Genomic DNA, 21,422 nt, shown 5'->3' on the forward strand with positions numbered 1-21,422 from the left:
TTATTTATAAGTTCCTGACATGCTGCTGCCTTTTTTCAGAGATGCCCTGCCTAGTGAGGAGGTAGCCTAGTCATGGTCTGCCAGCAGAGGCATTGCTGAGCTGCTGTGGGGTCTGCCCAGCTGCTGTGTGAACTTCCTTGTGGTTTTGTTTATAGAGGTATAGTTTGAACTGCCTCAGTAATGGCCGTCTTCCTCTGTAATGGTGGACTATCTCTGTAATGGCGGACTGCCTGGGTAATGACAGATTGCCTCAGTAATCATGGACTGCCTTGGTAGTGGTGGACTGCCTCGGTAATGGTGGACACCCTTTCCCCCACAGAGCGGGACTGTCTGGGGTCCAGCTGTGCTTGCTCTGAAACTCTCAATCCAGAGCGTTTCAGATTGCTGGTTTTTGTGGGGATGGGACATGCCAAGCCAGATCACCTGGCTCCCTGTTTCAGCTCCCTTTTTTTCAGTTGAACGGGCAACTCTGTTTCCCAGGTGTTCCAGGCACCAGTTGAAACGGTCGCCTAGATTTTTCTGAGTTTTTGTGCAGAGACCCGCTCTGCTGGCTGAAACAGCCGTGCTGGAGACTCCTGGCACTTTTCCATCTGGGAATCTCCTGGTCTGTGGGCAGTAAAAACTTGTTTGGAAATGCGGTGATCACTCACCCTCTGTGTTCTTGCTGGGAACTGCACCCAGAGCTGTTCCTATTCCACCATCTTGGATCATCTCTCCCAATGATTTATTTTTAAAAATTGCTTTTGCATTGTACAAGCACCATGGTTAACACAGCAAAAACAGTTCCTTTTTAAAGTGTTCAGGTGGTAAGGGAAAAAGAGTAAAATTGTGTTCAAACATTAGAAAATCAAGATAATTTTTATTCTTAGAGATTTAATATTATTGCCACTTGACCAGCTGCAACTACAAAGGAAACTTTAGATAATAATGAAGTATGTTAGTTACATATACTAGTCAAGAATCAGTGTTTATAAGAAGTTGACAAAAAGAAATTACCCTCTTCTGTCCTCATCCCCTAAAAGAGAACCAGTGTTTTTTCAGCACGGAGAGTACTGTTAGAATTTGGTTAAGACAATTCTTTATTTTGAAGGATTGTCCCTGCACATTGCATTTTCCATCCTGGTCCTTGGTCAAACCATATGTCCTGTGATATCCCAGACATTATTCCAATAAAAAAGTCACCTGCATATTTTTAGATCCTCTTAGGAGAGAGTGGTAATTCAACCACTGCTGATGCCTGAGGAGTGCAAAGCAGGGTTTTGAGGAGCTGGGGCCGAGACCCTGAGGAGTAGGCACCACTGGGCTGAAAAGGATTCCAGGGGGCTGGTTCTGGGAGTGTGGAAGGAAGCAGAGTGTAGATTGCTGCTGCCAGTTGAATGCCAGTGGCATTCAGGCACCTGACAGGAACAGAGAACCAGATCGAGGAGGGTAAAAGAAAGTCCCGCCAGGCGCCGTGGCTCACGACTGTAATCCCAGCAGCTTGGGAGGCTGAGTCAGGTAGATCATGAGGTCAGGAGTTCAAGACCAGCCTGGCCAAGATGGTAAAATCCCGTCTGTACTGAAAATTAGCCGGGCGTGGCAGTGTTCACCTGTAATCTTTGCTACATAGGAGGCTGAGGCAGAGAATAGCTTGAACCTAGGAGGCAGAGGTTGCAGTGAGCAGAGATTGTGCTACTTCATTCCAGCCTGGGCAACAGAGCGAGACCCCATCTTAAAAAATAAAAAATAAAATAAAGAAAGTCCCTTCTCCCCACCTCTAGCTTTCTCTAGTTCCCCAGTTGGCAGAACCTCTCCAGGAGCCAGCTGGTGAAGGACATATTGTCAGCAGCATCCCAACTCCAGCCCCAGAAAGCAGAATCTATAGATAGGAGAGGGGGCTTTTTTTGTTTGTTGTTGTTGTTGTTTTGGCTGAAAAGCAATAGTGTAAAAAGGGACACAGTACTTTGTTTTTTAATCTCATTACTTTCCTGCCAGCTCCTTACCATTGTTACTGCATGGTAACAATTTGGGCTTTGTCAGCAGCAAACCTGCCACTTAATGGTTGTGTTAACTTGGGCAAGTTTCTTAACTTTGCACTTTACTTTTTCCTTGCAGAGTTATGAAGATGAAAAAATATCTTACAGAGTTCAATAAAAAATAACTTCCAGTTTCCCATTTAACATATATGCTCATAGTATACCTGACAAAATGCTGCATTTTGGATTAGAAAACCTGGGTGTTAGTTTGTTCTATATAGTAGTTACATGAAATTCAACAAGTCATTTATCTCCCTGAACCTAGCTTTTCTTTGTAAGTAGGAATGATTTTACTTACTGTAAGGATCACAGAAATGGGATAATGCATGTAAAACTAATTTGTAGGGCTGGGTGCAGTGGCTCACACCTGTAATCCCAGCACTTTGGGAGGCCAGCGCGGACGGATCACGAGGTCAGGAGTTTGAGACCAGCCTGACCAACATGGTGAAACCCTGTCTCTACTAAAAATACAAAAATTAGCTGGGCATGGTGGTGCGCGCCTATAATCCCAGCTACTCAGGAGGCTCAGTCAGGAGAATTGCTTCAATCTAGGAGGCGGAGGTTGCAGTGAGCCAAGATTGTGCCATTGTACTCCAGCTTGGGTGACAGAGCAAGACTCTGTCTCAAAAAAAAAAAAAAAAAGAAAAACCTAATTTGTAAGCTATAAAAGTGACAGTGGTGATGAGGTGCTAACTGGGTACCATTAAATACTATCACATACATGAGTTTCTCTGATTTAATCTGCACAAAAGACCTAAGATCATCTGTTTTATGCTAGACTCTGAACTCTTTACCACCACATTATACTGTTTTTTTTTTTCTTTTTCAATCTGTCAGTACAGATAGAGCAACCGTAATCCAAAAATCTGAAATCTGAAATGCTGTAAAACCTGGAGTTTTTTGAGTGTCGACATGCCACTCAAAGGAAATGCTCAGGTAGGTATTTTGGATTTCATGATTTTGGATTTGAATTGCTGAACTTGTAAGTATAGATAGTGCAAATATTAAAAAGTTTTTTTAAAATCTAAAATTCAAACACTTCTGGTCCCAAGCATTTCTGATGAGTACTCAACCTGTACCCATAGTATACCTATGAGGTAACCAAACCCTCTCCCTTTCCAGAGAGTTCTGCAGTAACTGATTCACTTCACCTGTTTTGGTCATTTGTGTGTGTTCTAGAGGAGAAGTAAGAGTAACACCTAGCCCTCTTAAATTAACAGCTGTCTAGTTGTAACTGTGAGATTTTTGTTGTTTAATACAGTTATAGAAACAAAAAAAGTTTTGTAGAAACTAGATTAGGGAATTTGTAGTACAAAGTTGAATGATGTTTTGAAAACAGATTATCTATTTGAAAAAATGTTTCATAAACCTGGAAACATTTTTTATGCCTCTAATATTGAGGTCCTGGTGAAGGGTATAAAACACAGAAATGCATCAGCTGTATATAATGCTATACTAGATTGTCTTGACTCTGGTCCTGGAAGAGTCTATACTTGTGTTGGGGAAACAATCTTGGCACAGAAGGAAAGAGAAAGTTTTGAGTAGGAGAGGGACAGTTGAGCAGAAATACAAAGGTTAAATGTGGGCTTGTTTTGATCATTAATTAATAATTTAGCATGGGTAGAGTCTGTTGGAAAGTAATTTCAGGGGTGGTGATGAAATTCGGAACCCTCAAAGTGATGAAGACATGACAGTGATGTGTTATACGGAACTTGCCCATCCCTGTTTCAGGTCATCACTTAGCTGCATGGTTAGTTCTCTTTGCTCCTGGCTCATGCGCATTATTGTCAGACTTTCTAAAAGATCCTGTTATGAATGTCTTACGCATAGCAAGATCTGACAGCGTGGACGCCAAGGCAGGCATTTGGGTAGGATTTCTATGTATTACCTCAGATACACTCGGACAACTCTTCAAGCAAATTATTTTCTTCTGGGTTTATGTTTAGATTTGGAGGAGGTTGTTTTCTACACTGGTGTAAATAACTGCGAGTGGTGTTGCTCCGGTTGTACAAGTGTGTCTAAAGATTGTGTAGAGATGGGGAGGAATGGATGAGTTGCTTGTTAAGAGAAAAGACAATATTCTTAATGCTAATCCAGGTCCTGGATAAGGAGCAGAGCAGCCATGCGAACAATGGCCTTGGAGCCAGGAAGTCTGCAGTGAGTACTGCTTCTCAGAAAGCTTGTCAGACCCGGCGCCTGGAGCTGCTTCGCGGGGAGGGACCCCTGGAAAGGGGAGTTTTCTCCTTGCTATTTTATGGAACTGGCTCCTGGCCAGCTTGTTGGAAAATTCCCAAACCTCTCTACTAGAAAGTAAAAATCAAGGGTGGGGGGCTTAACGGAAAGAGGAAAGAATGACTTTAGACTGTTTTTTCAGCTGACTTCAGCCTTTTCCTGTTTTTTTTTTTTTAAATTCCAATTGAACTATTGGCTCAGTTGTCTTGCTGTTTGAGGAGCTTTAAAATCTTTTACTTAAGAAAGAAATTATTTATATTTGAGTAATTCTGCCATAGTGTCTCAATGTTATTTTCCTGAAGATGAAACGACACTCGTCTGTGTATATAGCAAGGGGAAGTAAATTTATTTAGATGGCCCGTTTCTTCTAACTATTCAATACCTTTTAAATGCCAGCATGATTTAAAAATTTGATTATGTAGCATGTCAAATATCTGTATCTCCTTATATTCTTGACATTGCAAGATTAGATTTTTTTTTTTTTTTTTTTTTTGAGATGGAATCTTGGTCTCTCGCCCAGTCTGGAGTGCAGTGGCACAGTCTCAACTCACTGCAGCCTCCACTTCCTGGGTTCAGGTGATTCTCCTGCCTCAGCCTGCTGAAAAGCTGGGACTGCAGGCGCATGCCACCATGCTTAACTAATTTTTGTATTTTTAGTAGAGACAGGGTTTCACCGTGTTTAACAGGTTGGTCTCAAACTCCTGACCTCAGGTGATATGCCTGCCTTGGCCTCCCAAAGTTCTGGGATTACAGACGTGAGCCACCATGCCTGGTCAAGATTAGATATTTTAAGTTTAATAAAAGTTCTGATGAATCATGTAGGAATTTAAAAAATACATTTTATCATTAGTTGTTAGAATTATATAATTTTAAGAATGATCGTGGTCTGGCACAGTCATCAATGTATGTGGTGTTTTTTCACTCTCTTGGAAGGCCATCTCACCGAGAGCCGAGGCTGAATACCACTGTGCTGTTGGCATAACAGATTTGAATGTTCAGCCCCAAATGTGTCCTTTAAACTTCAGAACCAAATGCCCATTAGACATTCCCTTTGGGTAATCTCAGGTCTCTAAATTTGAACCTTTGATCTCATCTCTTCACTCCTGTCAAAATCACTTATTCCCATTTCAGTAACTGTTCATGCCACAAATGTGGGAATCTTCTTTGACACCTCTCTTTCCCTTATCCTACATTTAATCCATTGCTAAGTACCACTGAGTTTTTGTTTGTTTTTCGAGACAAGGTCTCGCTCATTGACAGGGCTGGAGTGCAGTGGCATAATCAAAGCTCATGCAGCCTGAACTCCTGGGCTGAAGAGATCCTCCCACCTCAACCTCCCTAATGTCTGGGACTACAGGCATGCACCACCATGCCCAGTTAATTTTTTTTAAGTTTATTGTAGAGATGAGGTCTTGCAGTATTACCCAGGCTAGTGTCGAATTCCTGACCTCAAATGGTTCTCCCACCTTTGCATCCCAAAGTGCTGAGATTACAGGTTTGAGTCATACACCCAGCCGAAAATTATTTTTGAAGTATAGCATGAGTCCATTCACTATACCACTGCCACCCTGTTCTTTTTTTTTTTTTTAAATTCACCCATCTGCACATGGATGCTGCCCTAATCTTAACCACCATTGTCACTCTCCTAAATATCCACAGTATTCTGCTTACTGGTCTGTTTGCTTTTGCTGTTATCCCCTTCAGTCTATGACATAGAAATCAGATGATGCCCACTTAGGCTTAAATCCCAAGTCCTTTATATGCCCTTACCTGATGTGATCTTTGTCTTCTCTGCTTCTTCACCCTTCATCTCCTTCCACACTGTCTCTTATTCTCAACATTTCAGACATTGTTCTTGCTTTACTTTTCTCTTCCTCAAGATCTTTGCCCAGGCTGTTCCTGTGCTTAGAACTTCCCCTCTTTCTTTGCCTGGCTGACTCTTTATTTTTCACATCTCAACTTAAAGGTCACTTCTCAGCATTACTTCCTTTTCCCCTCCATCTGGATTAGAGGAGGTCACTGTCCCTGTTACTCCAGGACCTGGCACTTTTTTTTTTGTTGTTGTTGAGATGACGTCTCGCTCTGTTGCCTAGGCTAGAGTGCAGTGGTGCAATCTTGGCTCACTGCAGCCTCCACCTCGCAGGTTTAAGCTGTTCTCTGCCTCAGCCTCCCGATTAGCTGGGATTACAGGTGCATGCCACCATGCCTGGCTAATTTTTGTATTTTTAGTAGAGATGGGGTTTCACTATCTTGGCCAGGCTGGTCTTGAACTCCTGACCTCGTGATTCACCCGCCTCAGCCTCCCAAAGTGCTGGGATTACAGGCGTGAGACACTGTGCCCAGCTCATGCTTTGTACTTACCACAAGTTAATGATTGTGTATAATTTGTGTTGTCTTGTTTGGTGTCTTGAATATCTTAATTGTTTTGTTTAATGACTCTGAACTCCACGAAGGCTGAATCTGTTTGGCTTTGAACAGTGTATTCTTGGTATCTAATATAGAATCATGCATAGCATAAACACTTAATAAACATTTAGGGAATAAATTAATAATTCAATGGGAAGAACACTGTTTCCATAGGACTCCAGCATTGGAAGGGATCACATAGATTATTTAGTCTAGGGCCAGGCTTGGTGGCTCACACCTGTAATCCCAACACTTTGGAGGCTGAGGCGGGTGGATTGCTTCAGTCCAGGAATTTGAGACCAGCCTGGGTAACATGGCAAAACCCCATCTCTACAGAAAATACAAAAATTTTTGGTGACACATGCCCAGCTACTCAGGAGGCTGAGGTGGGAGGATCGCCCAGAGCCCAGGAGGCAGTCAGCTGAGATTGCACCACTGCACTTCAGCCTGGGCAACAGAGCAAGACCCTGCCTCAAAAAGGAAAAAAGAAGATCATTTAGTCCAGTCTCCCTTTCTACCATGTTGGTCATGTCCTTGTCAAAGGTACATTCAAACTTTATTCCTTATGTACTCTGTGAGCAAAGCCCCTGGGTTCTTTTGGTTGTATCTCAAGTGGAGTGGTTGCTATGTCCTTTGCATTCCTGTCATTCTTCTCTCAAGTGCTTAGGAGGCCTGGCCAGGTGGAATAAAGTAAGATGGTTGTCCACTTTGATTACAGCAGCATTGTTTCCCTTAATTCTCAGACTGCATTCATGTCTTAACCGTTGTCATCAATACCTATACGTATTGAGCTCATAGTAAAGGACAATTTGATGGCTGTTCTCCATACAAGTTATCACAGCTTTTTTTGTCTATAAAAATTTTTTGCAGATGGGATTGTCATGGATAGCAACTGTTAGTGACTTCCTGTGCCAGGTTGGCAAGTATGTTATAAACACGGATGAGAGGAGGGAATTTTATTTAGCACCTACTGTGTACCAGGCTCTCCTAAATAGTTCATAATGTGTATTTATATTATGTAATATATAAACACCAGGCAGGGTAGTATAGGGTAGTTGTTAACATGTAGAATCTGGAATTAGACCTCCTTGATTTTAATTATGACTCTTCCACTTACCTGTTGTGTGATCTTTGATAAGTTCCTCAAAGTCTGTTTCTTCATCTGTAAAATTAAAATAGTATTTTTACCTTTTAAAAAAGTTGGTTGATGGTTTGATAAGTTAATATATGGAAAGCATTTATGACAGTACTGACACATAGAGGTTAATATGTGTTAGCTATTATTTTATATGAGTTCCTTAAGTTTAAAAAAAGATTTAAACTTACTTAATTTTTTTATTTTAAAAATTGTTTTAAATATTTGTTTGCTATTATCTCGTTTGGTTCTCAGAATAACTGTGGGTTAATAAATATCATTCCAGGTTTGTTTGTTTGTTAAGATGGGGTCTTGCTATGTTGCTGAGGCTGGAGTGCAGTGGCTCTTAACTTTTGTGATCATAGTGCATTGTAGCCTCGAATTTCTGGGCTCAAGTAATCCTCTTTGAGCCCAGGATTACAGCTGAGATTACAGGTGGTCGCCACCACAGTTGGCCTCATTCCAGTTTTAAAGATGAGGAAACTTATTCAGAGAGGTTAAGTTAAAGGCAGATCCAGAATTTGAACTTGTGCCAGGGTAGCAGGGTCATGGATATTTTCGTGGAAGCAATCACACACAGTTCCTTTCCTCTGAGTCTTGTGGCCAGCCAGCTCTGCAGGATGCCTTGGTTGTAGCTCTAATGAGGCAAGGCCACATACTAGCTTTAAATAAATGGACGAAGAAACAGTGACAATGAAAGATGTAACAAGGCATAGCAATCAGTCTCCTGCCCAAGACTGTAGAAATAACCATACTCATATTTGTATTTCTGGTACCTAACACTCGGTCAATAATATGTACTCTAGATGCAGACTGGGTGCAGTGGTTCACACCTATAATTCCAGCACTTGGTGGAGGCCAAGGTCACAGGATTGTTTGAGGCTAGGAGTTTGAGACTAGCCTGGGTAACATAGTAAGACCCCCACCCCTATTAAATTTGAAAAAAGTTTGGGGGGTTGCAGGCGCCGTGGCTCACGCCTGTATTCTCAACACTTTGGGAGGCCAAGGCGGGTGGATCACGAGGTCAGGAGTTCAAGACCAGCCTGGCCAAGATGGTGAAACCCCATGGCTACTAAAAATACAAAAATTAGCCAGGCATTGTGGTTCGCACCAGTAATCCCAGCTACTTGGGAGACTGAGGCAGGAGAATCACTTGAACCCAGAAGGTGGAGGTTGCAGTGAGCGGAGATCACACCATCACCCTCCAGCCTGGGCTACAAGAGCAAGACTCCATCTCCAAATAAATAAATAAATAAATATGTGTTATTTTCAAGGTCAGCTTCCTTTTCTATCTATAGAAGAAATTTTTAGGCTTACGATGTTTTCAGTATACCTACTAGTGTTTCCAAGAATGTTGATGGTTACCCTTGTATTTTAAATTTGACTTTTCCTTTTTAAGTCTTAATATATTTAGGAATTTTCATGGTATTAATAAAATAACTTAATTACTTTAGAGCAGCCAGAAAAGACTACTGAGATTGTTTAATGTACTTTACTTGCTGTACATATGGTTAATCTGAGGTCAGGAGAGGTTGCAGCCTGTTATTAAATTAATTGAAGTTTGAAATTATAGGGCCTAAAAGAAAAAGGATAGCTTTAATCTTTTAAAATGTATTTCATTGTTTAAAGATGTGTTTGAGCATTTGTTTTCCTTTTAGTTTTTGAAAATTTTCCAAAATTCAGTTGTGTTCCTTACCTTTTTAATATTTCTGTCTTTCAGGAGTCGGGAGAAAGCAGTGGGAGTTGAAGTCATTGTCAAGTGCTTACGATCTTTTACAAGAAAATCTCACCGAATGATAGTCATTTAAATTAGTGAAGTAGCAAGACCAGTTATTAAAGGTGACAGTATACAGGAAACATTGCAATTGAACAATGACTCAGCTATATATTTACATCAGTTTATTGGGAACCTATCTGTTCATCATTTCTCGTGTTCAAGGTAAATAAGTGTTCATTTTAGTAATGTATTTCTGTATATAAAAAGCACTATTTCTTGCTTCTGTTCTTTCAACTCATCCCTGTTTGAATAGTTAGGTACAGCCTACCAGGACAGCTTTTAGGAAAGAAGCAAAGATGAAACACATGCCAAATAATTTTTTAACTTGGCTGTGATGGAAACATTTTCAAGTATTTTTGAAATCTCAGTCTCTCTCAGTCTGTCTTCACAACATAAGCATGATGATACACAGCGTTAGGTCTTGTGAGGATTAAATGAGATAAAGTATGTAAAGCCACCTCAGTTAGTGCCTGAAAGACAGGGTAATAGGTACTCCAGGCTGAACTTCAAAATTTCTCTCTCCTTTAAAATACAATAAGGAGCAAGTATAAATAATAATTTAAAAATCATTTTATTGGCCAGGCATGGTGGCTCACACCTGTAATCCCAGAACTTCAGGAGGCCAAGGCGGGCAGATTGGTCTGAGCTCAGGAGGAGTACCAGCCTGGGCAACATGGTGAAACCTCATCTTTACCAAAAAATACAAAATTTAGCCAGGTGTGGTGGCAGGTGCCTATAATCCCAGCTATTCAGGAGACTGAGGCAGGAGAATCACTTGAACCTGGGAGGCGGAGGCTGCAGTGAGCCAAGATTGCATCACTGCACTCCAGCAAGACTCTGTCCCCCGCCCCCGCCCCAAACTTCATTTTATTGCGGTTAAAAGACTTTAGAAAGATGATTGGTGCTTGTCTATGCTGAATACTAAAATTTCTTCATATAACACTGACAGTTTACTGTGGCCAATAATGTAATTTTGCTACTGTGTATTCACAGCTCAGAACTCCCAAACAGGAAGTTATTGTGATGACTCTTAGGACCAGATGGTCTGTATTTGTACACATATAGTTTAAGTACGATAATATTTTAATCTGAAAAGACAGTACTGTTTTGCAAGAGGATTTTAGATAAAACTTACTGGATATCTTTGTTCTCAAGTTTTTTACTTCACAGGTTGCTTTTTCCTAATGTTTTGTTCACAGTGATCTGGATTAATAATCTGCCGTAAAGAAGAAACATGATTAACACCATTAAGCCTGTGATATTTTCATCTTAAAGAACATAGAATGAAATCTATAGCTTTTTTTTTTTAAATTTTACCTTAGTATTAGAATATCCTTAGTATTACCGTGCTCAGAATACAGAGCCTTCTTGCAAAGCCCACTTTTTTTTTTTGAGATGGAGTCTTGCTGTGTCACCAGGCTGGAGTGCAGTGGTACAATCTCAGCTCACTGCAATCTCTGACTCCAGGGTTCAAGTGATTCTCCTGCTGCAACCTCCCGAGTAGCTGGGACTATAGGCGAGTGCTACCATGCCCAACTAATTTTTGTATTTTTAGTAGAGACGGGGTTTCACCATGTTGGCCAGGATGTTTCTCGATCTCTTGACCTCATGATCTACCCTCCTTGGCCTCTCAAAGTGCTGGGATTACAGGTGTGAGCCACTATGCCCGGCCAAAAGTCACTTTTATTTGTGAAGCACCAAATTATTTAGTATAATACCTTTACTTCAGTATCCGTTACATACCTTGTTGATCAGCCTCAACCAAAGCTGCCATAGTTTTGAAGATGAGTTAAATTCATAGTAATGTTATTTTTGCTACCTCACTCCCAGGTAATCTCCATTTTTGCATGAAATTTTAAAAGATCTATTTAGATTACACATAGGTAATATGATACAAAATTCCTAGTCCTCCCCCAATTCACATTGTTCTATAATAAACTTTTATTAGATGGAATAAGTTGGTAATTAGTTACTGTGTAAAAACAAAAAATCTTATTAAGAATTACATTTCTTGGCCGGATGCGGTGGCTCATGCCTATAATCCCGGCACTTTGGGAGGCCGAGGCGGGTGGATCACGAGGTCAAAAGATCGAGACCATCCTGGTCAACATGGTGAAATCCTGTCTCTACTAAAAAAAATACAAAAATTAGCTGGGCATGGTGGTGTGCGCCTGTAGTCCCAGCTACTTGGGAGGCTGAGGGAGGAGAATTGCTTGAACCCAGGAGGTAGAGGTTGCGGTGAGCCGAGATCGCGCCATTGCACTCCAGCCTGGGTAACAAGAGTGAAACTCCGTCTCAAAAAAAAAAAAAAAAAGTTACATTTCTCTGATAAAGAGCGAAATTTGTTACATTTCCTTTCAAAAAACTTATTTTGATAGTTGCTTCAAATAACATAAAAATGTTTGCTCTTAAAGCTGAAACCAATGTAGAAAAGTTATTTCTTAGAGATTGTGAGGAAGGATTGTAGAATGATATTACTGGAAATAACTTTTGACTTTAGCTCTAGCTTTATCTTGTTTTGAATTGTGTCTCAGCAAAATAAACTTATCTGTACCTTGGTTTCCTTGATGTAAAATAGAAATAATAATGCTTATCCTAGATATAAACAAGAATGTTTTGACCATCAACTGTTAGGGTATAGATTTAAGTGCTTTACATTGAGATCAAGTTACTTAGGTTTGAATAGAAAAAGAAGTCATCTGATACTAACAGCTGATAGATACCTAGTTCTTTCTTTTTTTTTTAAAAGACTTGGTCACAAATTTTAGAACAGGATACATTAATATTTGATAGATATTTAGTCCCTTTTTTGGACTTGGTCACAAATTTCAGAAATGGATTTTAGCTTTAAGTAACTAATAATGACTTCAGTAGAGATTTATTTTTAACATAGGCAGTAGGTGTTTGCTGTTCATTCAGTTATTAAGTAGTGTCAAGGCTGACATGTCTGTAATTTTTTTTTTTTTTTTTTGGAGACAGGTGCCAGGCTGGAGTGCAGTGGGCATGATCTTGGTTCACCGCAACCTCCGCCTCCCAGGTTCAAGCAATTATCTTGCCTCAGCCTCCTGAGTAGCCGGTACTACAGGCACGAGCCACCACGCCCAGCTAATTTTTTGTATTAAAAAATTTTTTTTGACTAAAAAGTAGAGATGGGATTTCACCCTGTTGGCCAGGATGGTCTCAGTCTCTTGACCTCATTATCCGCCCGCCTCGGCCTCCCAAAGTGCTGGGATTACAGGTGTGAGCTACCACGCCCAGCTGTCTGTAATTTTCTTGAGATTTCCCTTGTGATTCCAAAGTGGCTACTGTTATCTGCATTTGAGGCAGGTAAAACGGAAGGGGTCAGCACTGGCCTCAACTAGACCTGATACCAGGAAAGCAAAAGTGTTGCAGATTTTATCTTAAGTCTTAATCATTCCTAATCAGAAGAGCTACTGGAAAACAGGGAAACAGGATTGTCACAATTGACTTATTAGATTAATCTATATCCATTGCCTAGGGCTGGATGCATTGTTCCCCCAAACAAAATCACAAGTTTGGTTAACTAGGATAAGGGGGAAAATAGATACCAGTTGGGCAGCTAAAACTGTTTGGGAGAGATTTTATCTTTTCCATCAATTAGAATGTTTTCCTCTACAAGTAATTAAAAAAATTTTTTTAATAGCTTAAACACAACATTTGGGTTTGCAATAAAAAATTGCAATTGGCTTGGCAATTTTTATTTTTTAACAAGGAGAATGTAGTAACACACAAGAAGCCTGGATATAAGGGGACTGTAGTTAGTTAATTATGTGGCTCATCAAGACCCAAGTTCTTTGTCTTTTCAACTGTGTTATCTCTAAATGTCAGGTTAGCCAGTGTCACATTGTGGCTGCTGAGAGACCAGACATCACATGCAGATGAGGTAGTTTGAATTGACAATGCTCAGTGAAAGAAGCGGGATGAATATCTGTTTGTGTCTCTTTTTAATTGATAAATCTTTCTCCAGTCTCTCCCTCCCTTTCCCCAACAGACTTCCTTCTAATCTTCGTGGCCAAAATTCATTATATGCTCTTGTGTTAAATCACTGGCAAGGGGAATGGAACTAAAATTGTTGGGTTAGACCAACAATTATCTCTGCTGAGAGTAGAGGACTGTACTTCCCTGAATCACATGGAGAAGGAGAAGGCACTTAATGTGTGTACACATGTGCACATGCCTGTTGCCAGCAAGGGAAGGAGGAAAAGAATAAGAGTATCTGTTGCTGGGTACCACATTTGTAACCTGACGTCATGCATATGCTAAAGTACTCATGTTGCTATGAAATTTTCAGTTCCTTTTCAGAGGGTTCTGTACCCCAGAGCTGCATCCATTTAGTGCATGCAGCTACTAATCCAGGACTTCTGGCTGGTGTAAAGCCCTCTCCTTCAGGTCCAGATGTGTGTGCCTCTTCGTGGTCCAGCAGTGTGTGGCTAAAAGCAATTATCAATGCACAATATACCCAGTATCCAGAGATGAAAATTAAATGGGATAAGTACTATATAAAACTCCCACTCAGAGGAAGAAAAATTGGAAACAACCTCAGTATTCACTGCTCCGTAGCTTGTAGATTAAGGATGCTTAGCCTGTTTGATAGCCTCCAGTTTTCTTTTCTAGGAGGATTTGCTTTGTCTCTGGTGTTCCTTGGCTAGTGTTTCTACCTTCATGGTCACATCTAAGATGGGATTAGTGGAGGATGATCTTTCTGGAGACCAAACAGCTTTAGCAACCTGCTTTCTGTTAGTATGGAGGTCTGATTAGTGGAAATTGTCCTATGGATTAAAAACTCACTGCCTGACTGAGTCAGCCTGGGATATCTTTGGCATTACAGTTCCTATAAAATTTTAGTAGTCTTGCATTCTGTTTTCTCCAGTCTCTTCGCTTTTGTTCCATTAAACACAGTTAAATATCTTGTCTAGATGTGTGTTCTGAGAATATCTGACCTAGCCACTGGCCTCAGCTTTGCCTATTTTCCTGACCCTTGGTTTAATGACCTCTGCTTTGAGGGACTCTGCTCCTTTCCCTTGCTAGAAAATGACCTGCTTTATTTGGTATCATAGCACTTATCTATAAATAAATATTAAAATAGTACCAAATGTCAGCATTTATTGGTCTTTATTATCTTTCTCCATCTCAGACTGTAAGCTTTCATAGATACAGGACTTTGTTTTGTTTACTCTTCAGGTCACCCGGGGCTTAAAACAGTGGCTAGCACTGTGTATTTACTCAGTACATTTTTGTTTAATGGATGAATACAGTTAAAGTGAAAAAGCAAGTTGCAAAACTACTTTCTTAGCCATATATTTTTACACTGACCAACCCAGTAGCAACAAGCACCTGTAACAACCCAATTATAGAATCTGATTATCTTTTTTCACTAAGGATCTAGAATTCCTTGGAGAAATCACTGAATCTGGCAGGGAAAGAGCAAGGTGATCTTGGAATATCTCAGCCAGAAAGTAAGGGAAAGTTCGAAGGATTCAGGGACCTGTTTGAATTGGATAATAATTGTAGTGAATTCAGATAAATCAAATATGTTTAAATCCATGTGCTTGTAATGACACTTAAGAACAAAATTAGTTAAGGTTGGGGGTTATGGCTCACACCTGTAATGCCAACACTTTGGGAGGCCAAGGTAGGAGAGTCACTTGAGCTTCAAGAATTTGAGACCATCCACAGCTAAACTTGGAGTCCCTTAAAAAAAAAAAAAAAAGAGTTTGAGACTAGCCTGAGCAACATAGAGCTGGCCTCTACAAAAACTTTTTAAAATTAGTTCGTTGTGGTGTTATGCGCCTGTAGTCCTGACTGAGGCGGGAGGATCACCTGAGTCCAGGAGCTTGAGGCTGCAGTGAGCCATGATCACACCACTGCACTCCAGTCTGGGCAGCAGAGCAAGACCCTTCTTAAAAAAAGAAAAAGAAAAGAAAAGATAAGAAAACTCTTTGGTTACTGTTAAAAGATGCTAATGAAGTCATTAATTTTGAAAACTGGTAAACAGAAGGGGAAATCAAGCATTAATCTTGTCTTTCTTATATGAACTGTGCCACCTATATCCAGTCAGTAGGTGAGGGAAGGCATCTCATAGATGTATTCCAAGTCATAAAAAAGAAGAGAAATGATAGGATTAGATACGACTATGCCAATTGAATTAGTGAATCTAGACCTTAAAAACAGAGATAAGCAGACATTTGGTTCCCTCTTCACCACAACGTACAGTGCAGCTGCATTTCAGCGCTCAGTAGGCACATGTGGCTTGTGGCTACCATATTGGACAGCACAGTTCTCGAGCTAACTACCATTTACAAAAGCTATAGAGAACAAGAGGACATGTTAAATGATGCCAGGAGGATGTGATCAGAAATTCCAGACTGTGGTAAATACTATTCTGGTAAATACCAGGCAAGTTACCCAGTGTCTTCAAGTAAATCTCAAGGGTAGGAAGAGGAAGAAGAAACCAGTAGAGTAAGAGACTTGGAGACAACCAACTGTGATGTGTGAACCTTATTTGGATCCTGATTCAAGGAAACTACTAAAGCAGTTTGTAACATTTATGATACAATTGGAAATTAGAAAGCAATTTATAACAGTTATAACATAAAATTGGAAATTTAAACATTGCCTTGATGTTTGATGATATTGGTAAGGATAAGGAATTATTATTAATCTTTTTAGGTGTGATTAATTGTGTTTGTTTTTTAAAAGTCTCTATCTTTTAGAGTTACACATTGAAATATTTGCAGATAAAAGGACATATCTGGTATTAGCTTCTTAATTATATGAAAGGGGGAGGGAGTGAAACAAGAAGGGCCATAACTGATCATTATAAAAGCTGGGCTATATGGGTATGTGTGGGTTCACTGTACAGTTTTCTCCACTTTTATAAAAAGGTTTCTGGCCAGGTGAGGTGGCTCACACCTGTAATCCTGGCACTCTGGGAGGCCAAGTCGGGTGGATCATCAGAGGTTAGGAGTTTGAGACCAGCCTGGCCAACATGGTGAAACCACATCTCTACTCAAAATACAGAAATTAGCTGGGTATGGTGGCATGTTTCTGTAGTCACAGCTACTCAGGAGGCTGAGGTAGGAGGATTACTTGAACCTGGGAGGCGGAGGTTGCAGTGAGCCGAGATCTGGCCACTGAATTCCAGCCTGGGCAACACAGTGAGATCCTGTCTCAAAAAAATAAAAAGTTTTCTGGAAGAATACTTTATTTATAAACATATATGTAAATGAATAGAAGAAGGGCTAGAAGCATGTACACCAAACAGATAACTGGTTATGTTTAAGGAGAGGGAAGGCAATTAGATGGGGCCAAAGAAGACTTTTTGGTTTACTTGTGGGGTTCAATTTTTTTTTTGATACTATGATAATACATTCTTGTTTTATTTGAGTATTTTAAAAACGACTTATAGGAAAAATACTTATTTCAAGCATATGCCTAAATAGAATAATATAAAGAGACTCCATGAACTTGTCACTCAGCTTTGACAGTATCAACTGATGACCAAGGCTGTTTCCTCTCTGCCTCTATGCACTTCTCCCATACCCACTCCACCCTTGGGTTATCTTGAGTAATTTTGAAATAATATTTCAGTTAAGTACAAGATACCTTGGCCAGACACGGTGGCTCATGCCTGTAATCACAGCACTTTGGGAGGCTGAGGCAGGCAGATCACTTGAGGTCAGGAGTTCAAGACCAGCATGGCCAATATGATGAAACCTCATGTCTACTAAAAATAGAAAAATTAGCCAAGCGTGGTGGCTGTAACTATAACTGTATCCCAGTTACTCAGGATCCTGAGGCAGGATAATTGCTTCAACCCAGGAGGCAGAGGTTGCAGTGAGTGGAGATTATGCCACTGCACTCCAGGCTGGGTGACAGAGCAAGACTCTGTCACAAAAAAAAAAAAAACAAAAAGAATAAGACACCTCAAAGACCACATACTGATCATAATGCAATAAAAGGAATTGAATAGCATAAACTTTTTTTGAGCATTTTTTTTTCTTTGTGAGAAGAGTCTTTTTATGTCACCCAGGCTGGAGTGCAGTGGCATTATCTTGGCTCACTGCAACCTCCACTTCCTGGGTTCAACTGATTCTCCTGCCAGAGCCCCCAAGTAACTGGGATACAGCTACAGTTACAGCCCCATGCACGGCTAATTTTTGTGTTTTAGTAGACATGGGGTTTCACCATGTTGGCCAGGCTGGTCTTGAACTCCTGAGCTCAGATGATCTACCCACCTCAGCCTCTCAAAGTGCTGGGATAACAGGCATGAGCCACCCACCTCAGTTGCCCTACACACTTCAGCCTCTCAGATTGCTGGGATTACAGGCATGATCGTTTATTAAATGATCCTCCCACCTCAGCCACCCAAGTACCTGGGACTACAGGTGTGCTCCACCACACCCAGCTAATTTTTTAAATTTTTTGTAGAGACCAGATTTCAGCATGTGTCCCAGACTGGTCTTGAACTCCCGAGCCCAAGCAACCTACCTGCCTGTGCCTTCCAAAGTACTAGGATTACAGGCCAGAGCCACCATGGCTGGCAAGCATGTGGAATTTAATGCAATAACTATATTCATGTTTCCGAAGCTTTTATTTTTTGCCACTGAATGACATCATGGATGATACCGCATGTACGTGTCAGAGTCACTTCATTCTTGATAATGGGTTCAGAACCAACTTTGATTAATGTTAACTGATTAACTGTAATTTTTATGTTCAACTGAAATACATGTTAACTATAATTTTTTATTGGCCTCTCAAGAGTGTCATAATTGAAGCCTAATCATTCACATATTATTCCATCAGATGTGGAAAGCCCATTCCTGTGCTTTCTGAGCCTGCCACAAAGTCTTTTCTTTTCTTCTCCCTTTAATGTTCCCCCTAGACCAACATAGTACAACAGAACCACCTTTGGCGTTGGAAATTTCTGTATCAGTAATTTGCAAACTATAGCCCACAAACTAAATCCAGCTCGTTGCTTCATTTTGTGCTGCCCATGAGTGAAGAATGGTGTTTTTTCATTTTTAAGTGATTGAAGAAAAGAGAATATTTCATGATACATGAAAATTATATGAAACTCAAATTTTTTTTATCCATAAGTAATTTTATTGGAACACACCCATGCTCATTTTTTTACATGTTGTCCAGCTGATTTTGCATTGTATCAGGCGAATGGAATAGTTGTGACAGAGACCTTGTGGCCCCCAAAACCAATACCTGTTTTCTATACTTGTACTGCCTATGTGATAGCTACTAGCCAAATGTGGCTTTTGAGCACTCGAATTGTGACTAGTGTGGGTGATAAACTGATTTTTAATTTTACTTCATTTTAATTCATCTACATTTTAAGTCATGTGTGGCTAGTGGTTACCATATTGGACAGCACAGTTGTAGACATGCCACCTTTTCCCCAGTTCTTGCCTCACTATACTTGACTTTCCTCCTGCTGATGTCTTCCTGGTTTCTATTTAATTAATTATGCAGATTATTGTTACAGAACTCATTAGGGATACTGCCATTGCTGATTATCTCATATGTGCAATGCATCAGTAGCCCATTGGTCTCACCAGCCATTTGCCATCTCAGTTCTTTCGTAGACATTTTATCTTAAGATTGGGGCAGAGGACATTTATCTGCTGTAGAAAAAGGAAGCCAATAAATTATTGGGAAAGTGTGAAAAATTACTTAGCCAGAAATAAAAACTAGTAAAGTCATCGATGCCGAAAATTGCCATGTATGACAAGGACCTGTAAATGTGCCTGTAGATAGTCATGTGCCTCTTATAGCTGTTTGTCTCTTTGTATGTGTACGTTTTCATGTTTTCCTGAGATGTTTTACTTAAGCATGTAAGCTATTTTGTGTGTGTTTGTTTTGAAATATAACCTATACCACCGGTCTACCCCAGGGCTCGTAATTTATACCTTGTAAATACACGGGACTTGTGGGTGGAGACAGATTGACATATTCTGAAGTGACAGAAGGCCACGTGCCAAGCAAAGTGATGATGGAGAGCCCTGCAGGATCCAGATCCTCCTGGGACCTGGGAGCACACAGTGAAGGAGGTTGGATTTTATTTTGAGTGCATTGCGGAGCCATTGGTTGATTTTAAATGGGAATGACAGATTTGTGTTCATAAAATGTCTCTGGCCCTGTGGGAAATGAATCACAGGGACCAAGAGCAGAAGCAGAGTGACCAGTTGGAGACATCTTAACCTTAGTAAAGGCATAATGTGATGGACCTTGGTGACAGCAGCAGAGTTGGAGAAAAATGAAAACAATTAATGTACATTTTGGAGATTGAGCCAGAAGACTTCGGTTAGACCAGGTTTGGGGCAAATCAAGAGTTCCATTTAGGACAAGTCAGTCAGGAGATGCCTAAGCAGGTCATGGCTAGAGGGGTACATCCAGGAACCATCAACAGAGAGTGGATGCTGTCACCTAGGGAGAGTGCAGAGAAGCTCTTGCGTGCTACTTTTCTTTGTATTCAGTATCCACTTGATGAAATCTTGCAAGTTTTTAAGATGTACCTTAGATTTCATTACTTTTGACACCTAAGATGAGTTTGGGTTTTGACACCTAGGATGAACTTCTTCCTTTAGTTTACATAACACCTTTGTATTTTGTCACTTTTTCGTGTTTTGAGATGGAGTTTTGCTCTTGTCGCCCAGGCTGGAGTGCAGTGGCTTGATCTCTGCTCACTGCAATGTCTACCTCCCAGGTTCAAGTGATTCTCCTGCCTCAGCCACCCAAATACTGGGATTACAGGCTCCTGCTAACATGCCTGGCTAATTTTTTATAATTTTTAGTAGAGACGGGGTTTGACCATGTTGGCCAGGTGGTCTCGTACTCCTAACCTCAGGTGATCCTCCTTCCTCAGCATCCCAAAGTGCTGGGATTACAGGTGTGAGCCACCATACCCAGCCTTGTATTTTTGTCACTTTTCACATTGTATTTATTTGCTTTTGTGCTTATTACTCCTCTGGTTCCCACCAAGTTCCTCAAGGCCACATACGTGGCTTTGATGCCACATCTTTGCATTTCCAGCATTTAATACCTTGCCTGCACATAGTAGACCCCTAGTAAGTATTCTGTTGGATATTTGGCATAATATAAGCTCCAGATACAGATATTGTAATTGAAGTTTTTTTGTCTTGTAAATTCAAACAGTATTCTAGAAAGTTTCATATAACTTGGAGCTTTTCAGGTTATCAGTGATCTTGTAGTGTTATGATCTTTGTTATTAGTAACATCTTCATTTGGATGCTATTTTACATCTAGTTTAAGCACCTTAGTAGATATTCATTTGATCTACCTATAACCTCTTGAGTTGAATTAGGCAGGAATTATTATCATCATTTTCTATAGATAGAGAACTGAGGCTCAGAGAGTAACTTATCTGTGCCCATAACTGGGACTTGAACCCTTCACTTATTGCTGTTATCTCAACTGATATTTCTGTCACACTAAACTGCTTTTTCTGTGTCACTAGATTTTTGAAAAATCAATTGCCGTGATACATTATTTACTGTTTTTTCTCCAGAGCTGAATTGATCATTGTCTTCTGTTAATGTAATAGGATTTTAAAGCTGGTTAGTTGACCTCACCTGTCCAGTAGTCCTGTAGTGGTATTGAGTAAGTGAAGCCTGAAAAAGTTACATGGCTTGCCCAAGACCATCCAGCTAGGTAAAGCAGGGTAGGCCCACTGTAAAACAGAATCCCAGCCTTCTCATTTCCTGCCCATTGGATTTTTTCCCTTCATGTACCTCCTGCTTTCCCCCACCCCATCTTTTACAGTTGACGTTTCTTTCTTTTTTCTTTTTTTTTTTTTTTGAGA

The 21,422-nt window shown here is 40.4% G+C and overlaps 1 protein-coding gene across 5 annotated transcripts in view; it reads left to right on the forward strand.

Moving 5' to 3' along the window:
- BMPR1A (bone morphogenetic protein receptor type 1A) overlaps positions 1-21,422 on the forward strand; it is a 164,989-nt gene that overhangs the window by 104,642 nt on the left and 38,925 nt on the right. For 4 of the 5 annotated variants that reach the window (XM_012472618.2, XM_012472615.2, XM_064374413.1 and 1 more), the window contains one exon: positions 9,509-9,727. In XM_012472618.2, coding sequence (XP_012328041.1) covers positions 9,661-9,727 — 67 coding nt within the window. In that variant the 5' untranslated portion in view covers positions 9,509-9,660. Of the gene's footprint in view, positions 1-2,857; positions 2,952-9,508; positions 9,728-21,422 lie in introns of all 5 variants that reach the window. The other variant, XM_064374415.1, reaches the window with a different exon arrangement.

The sequence above is a fragment of the Aotus nancymaae genome, unplaced genomic scaffold, assembly GCF_030222135.1.
Source record: "Aotus nancymaae isolate 86718 unplaced genomic scaffold, 86718_ANA_hifiasm-v0.15.2.pri h1tg000010l, whole genome shotgun sequence".
Taxonomy (NCBI): Eukaryota; Metazoa; Chordata; class Mammalia; order Primates; family Aotidae; genus Aotus; species Aotus nancymaae.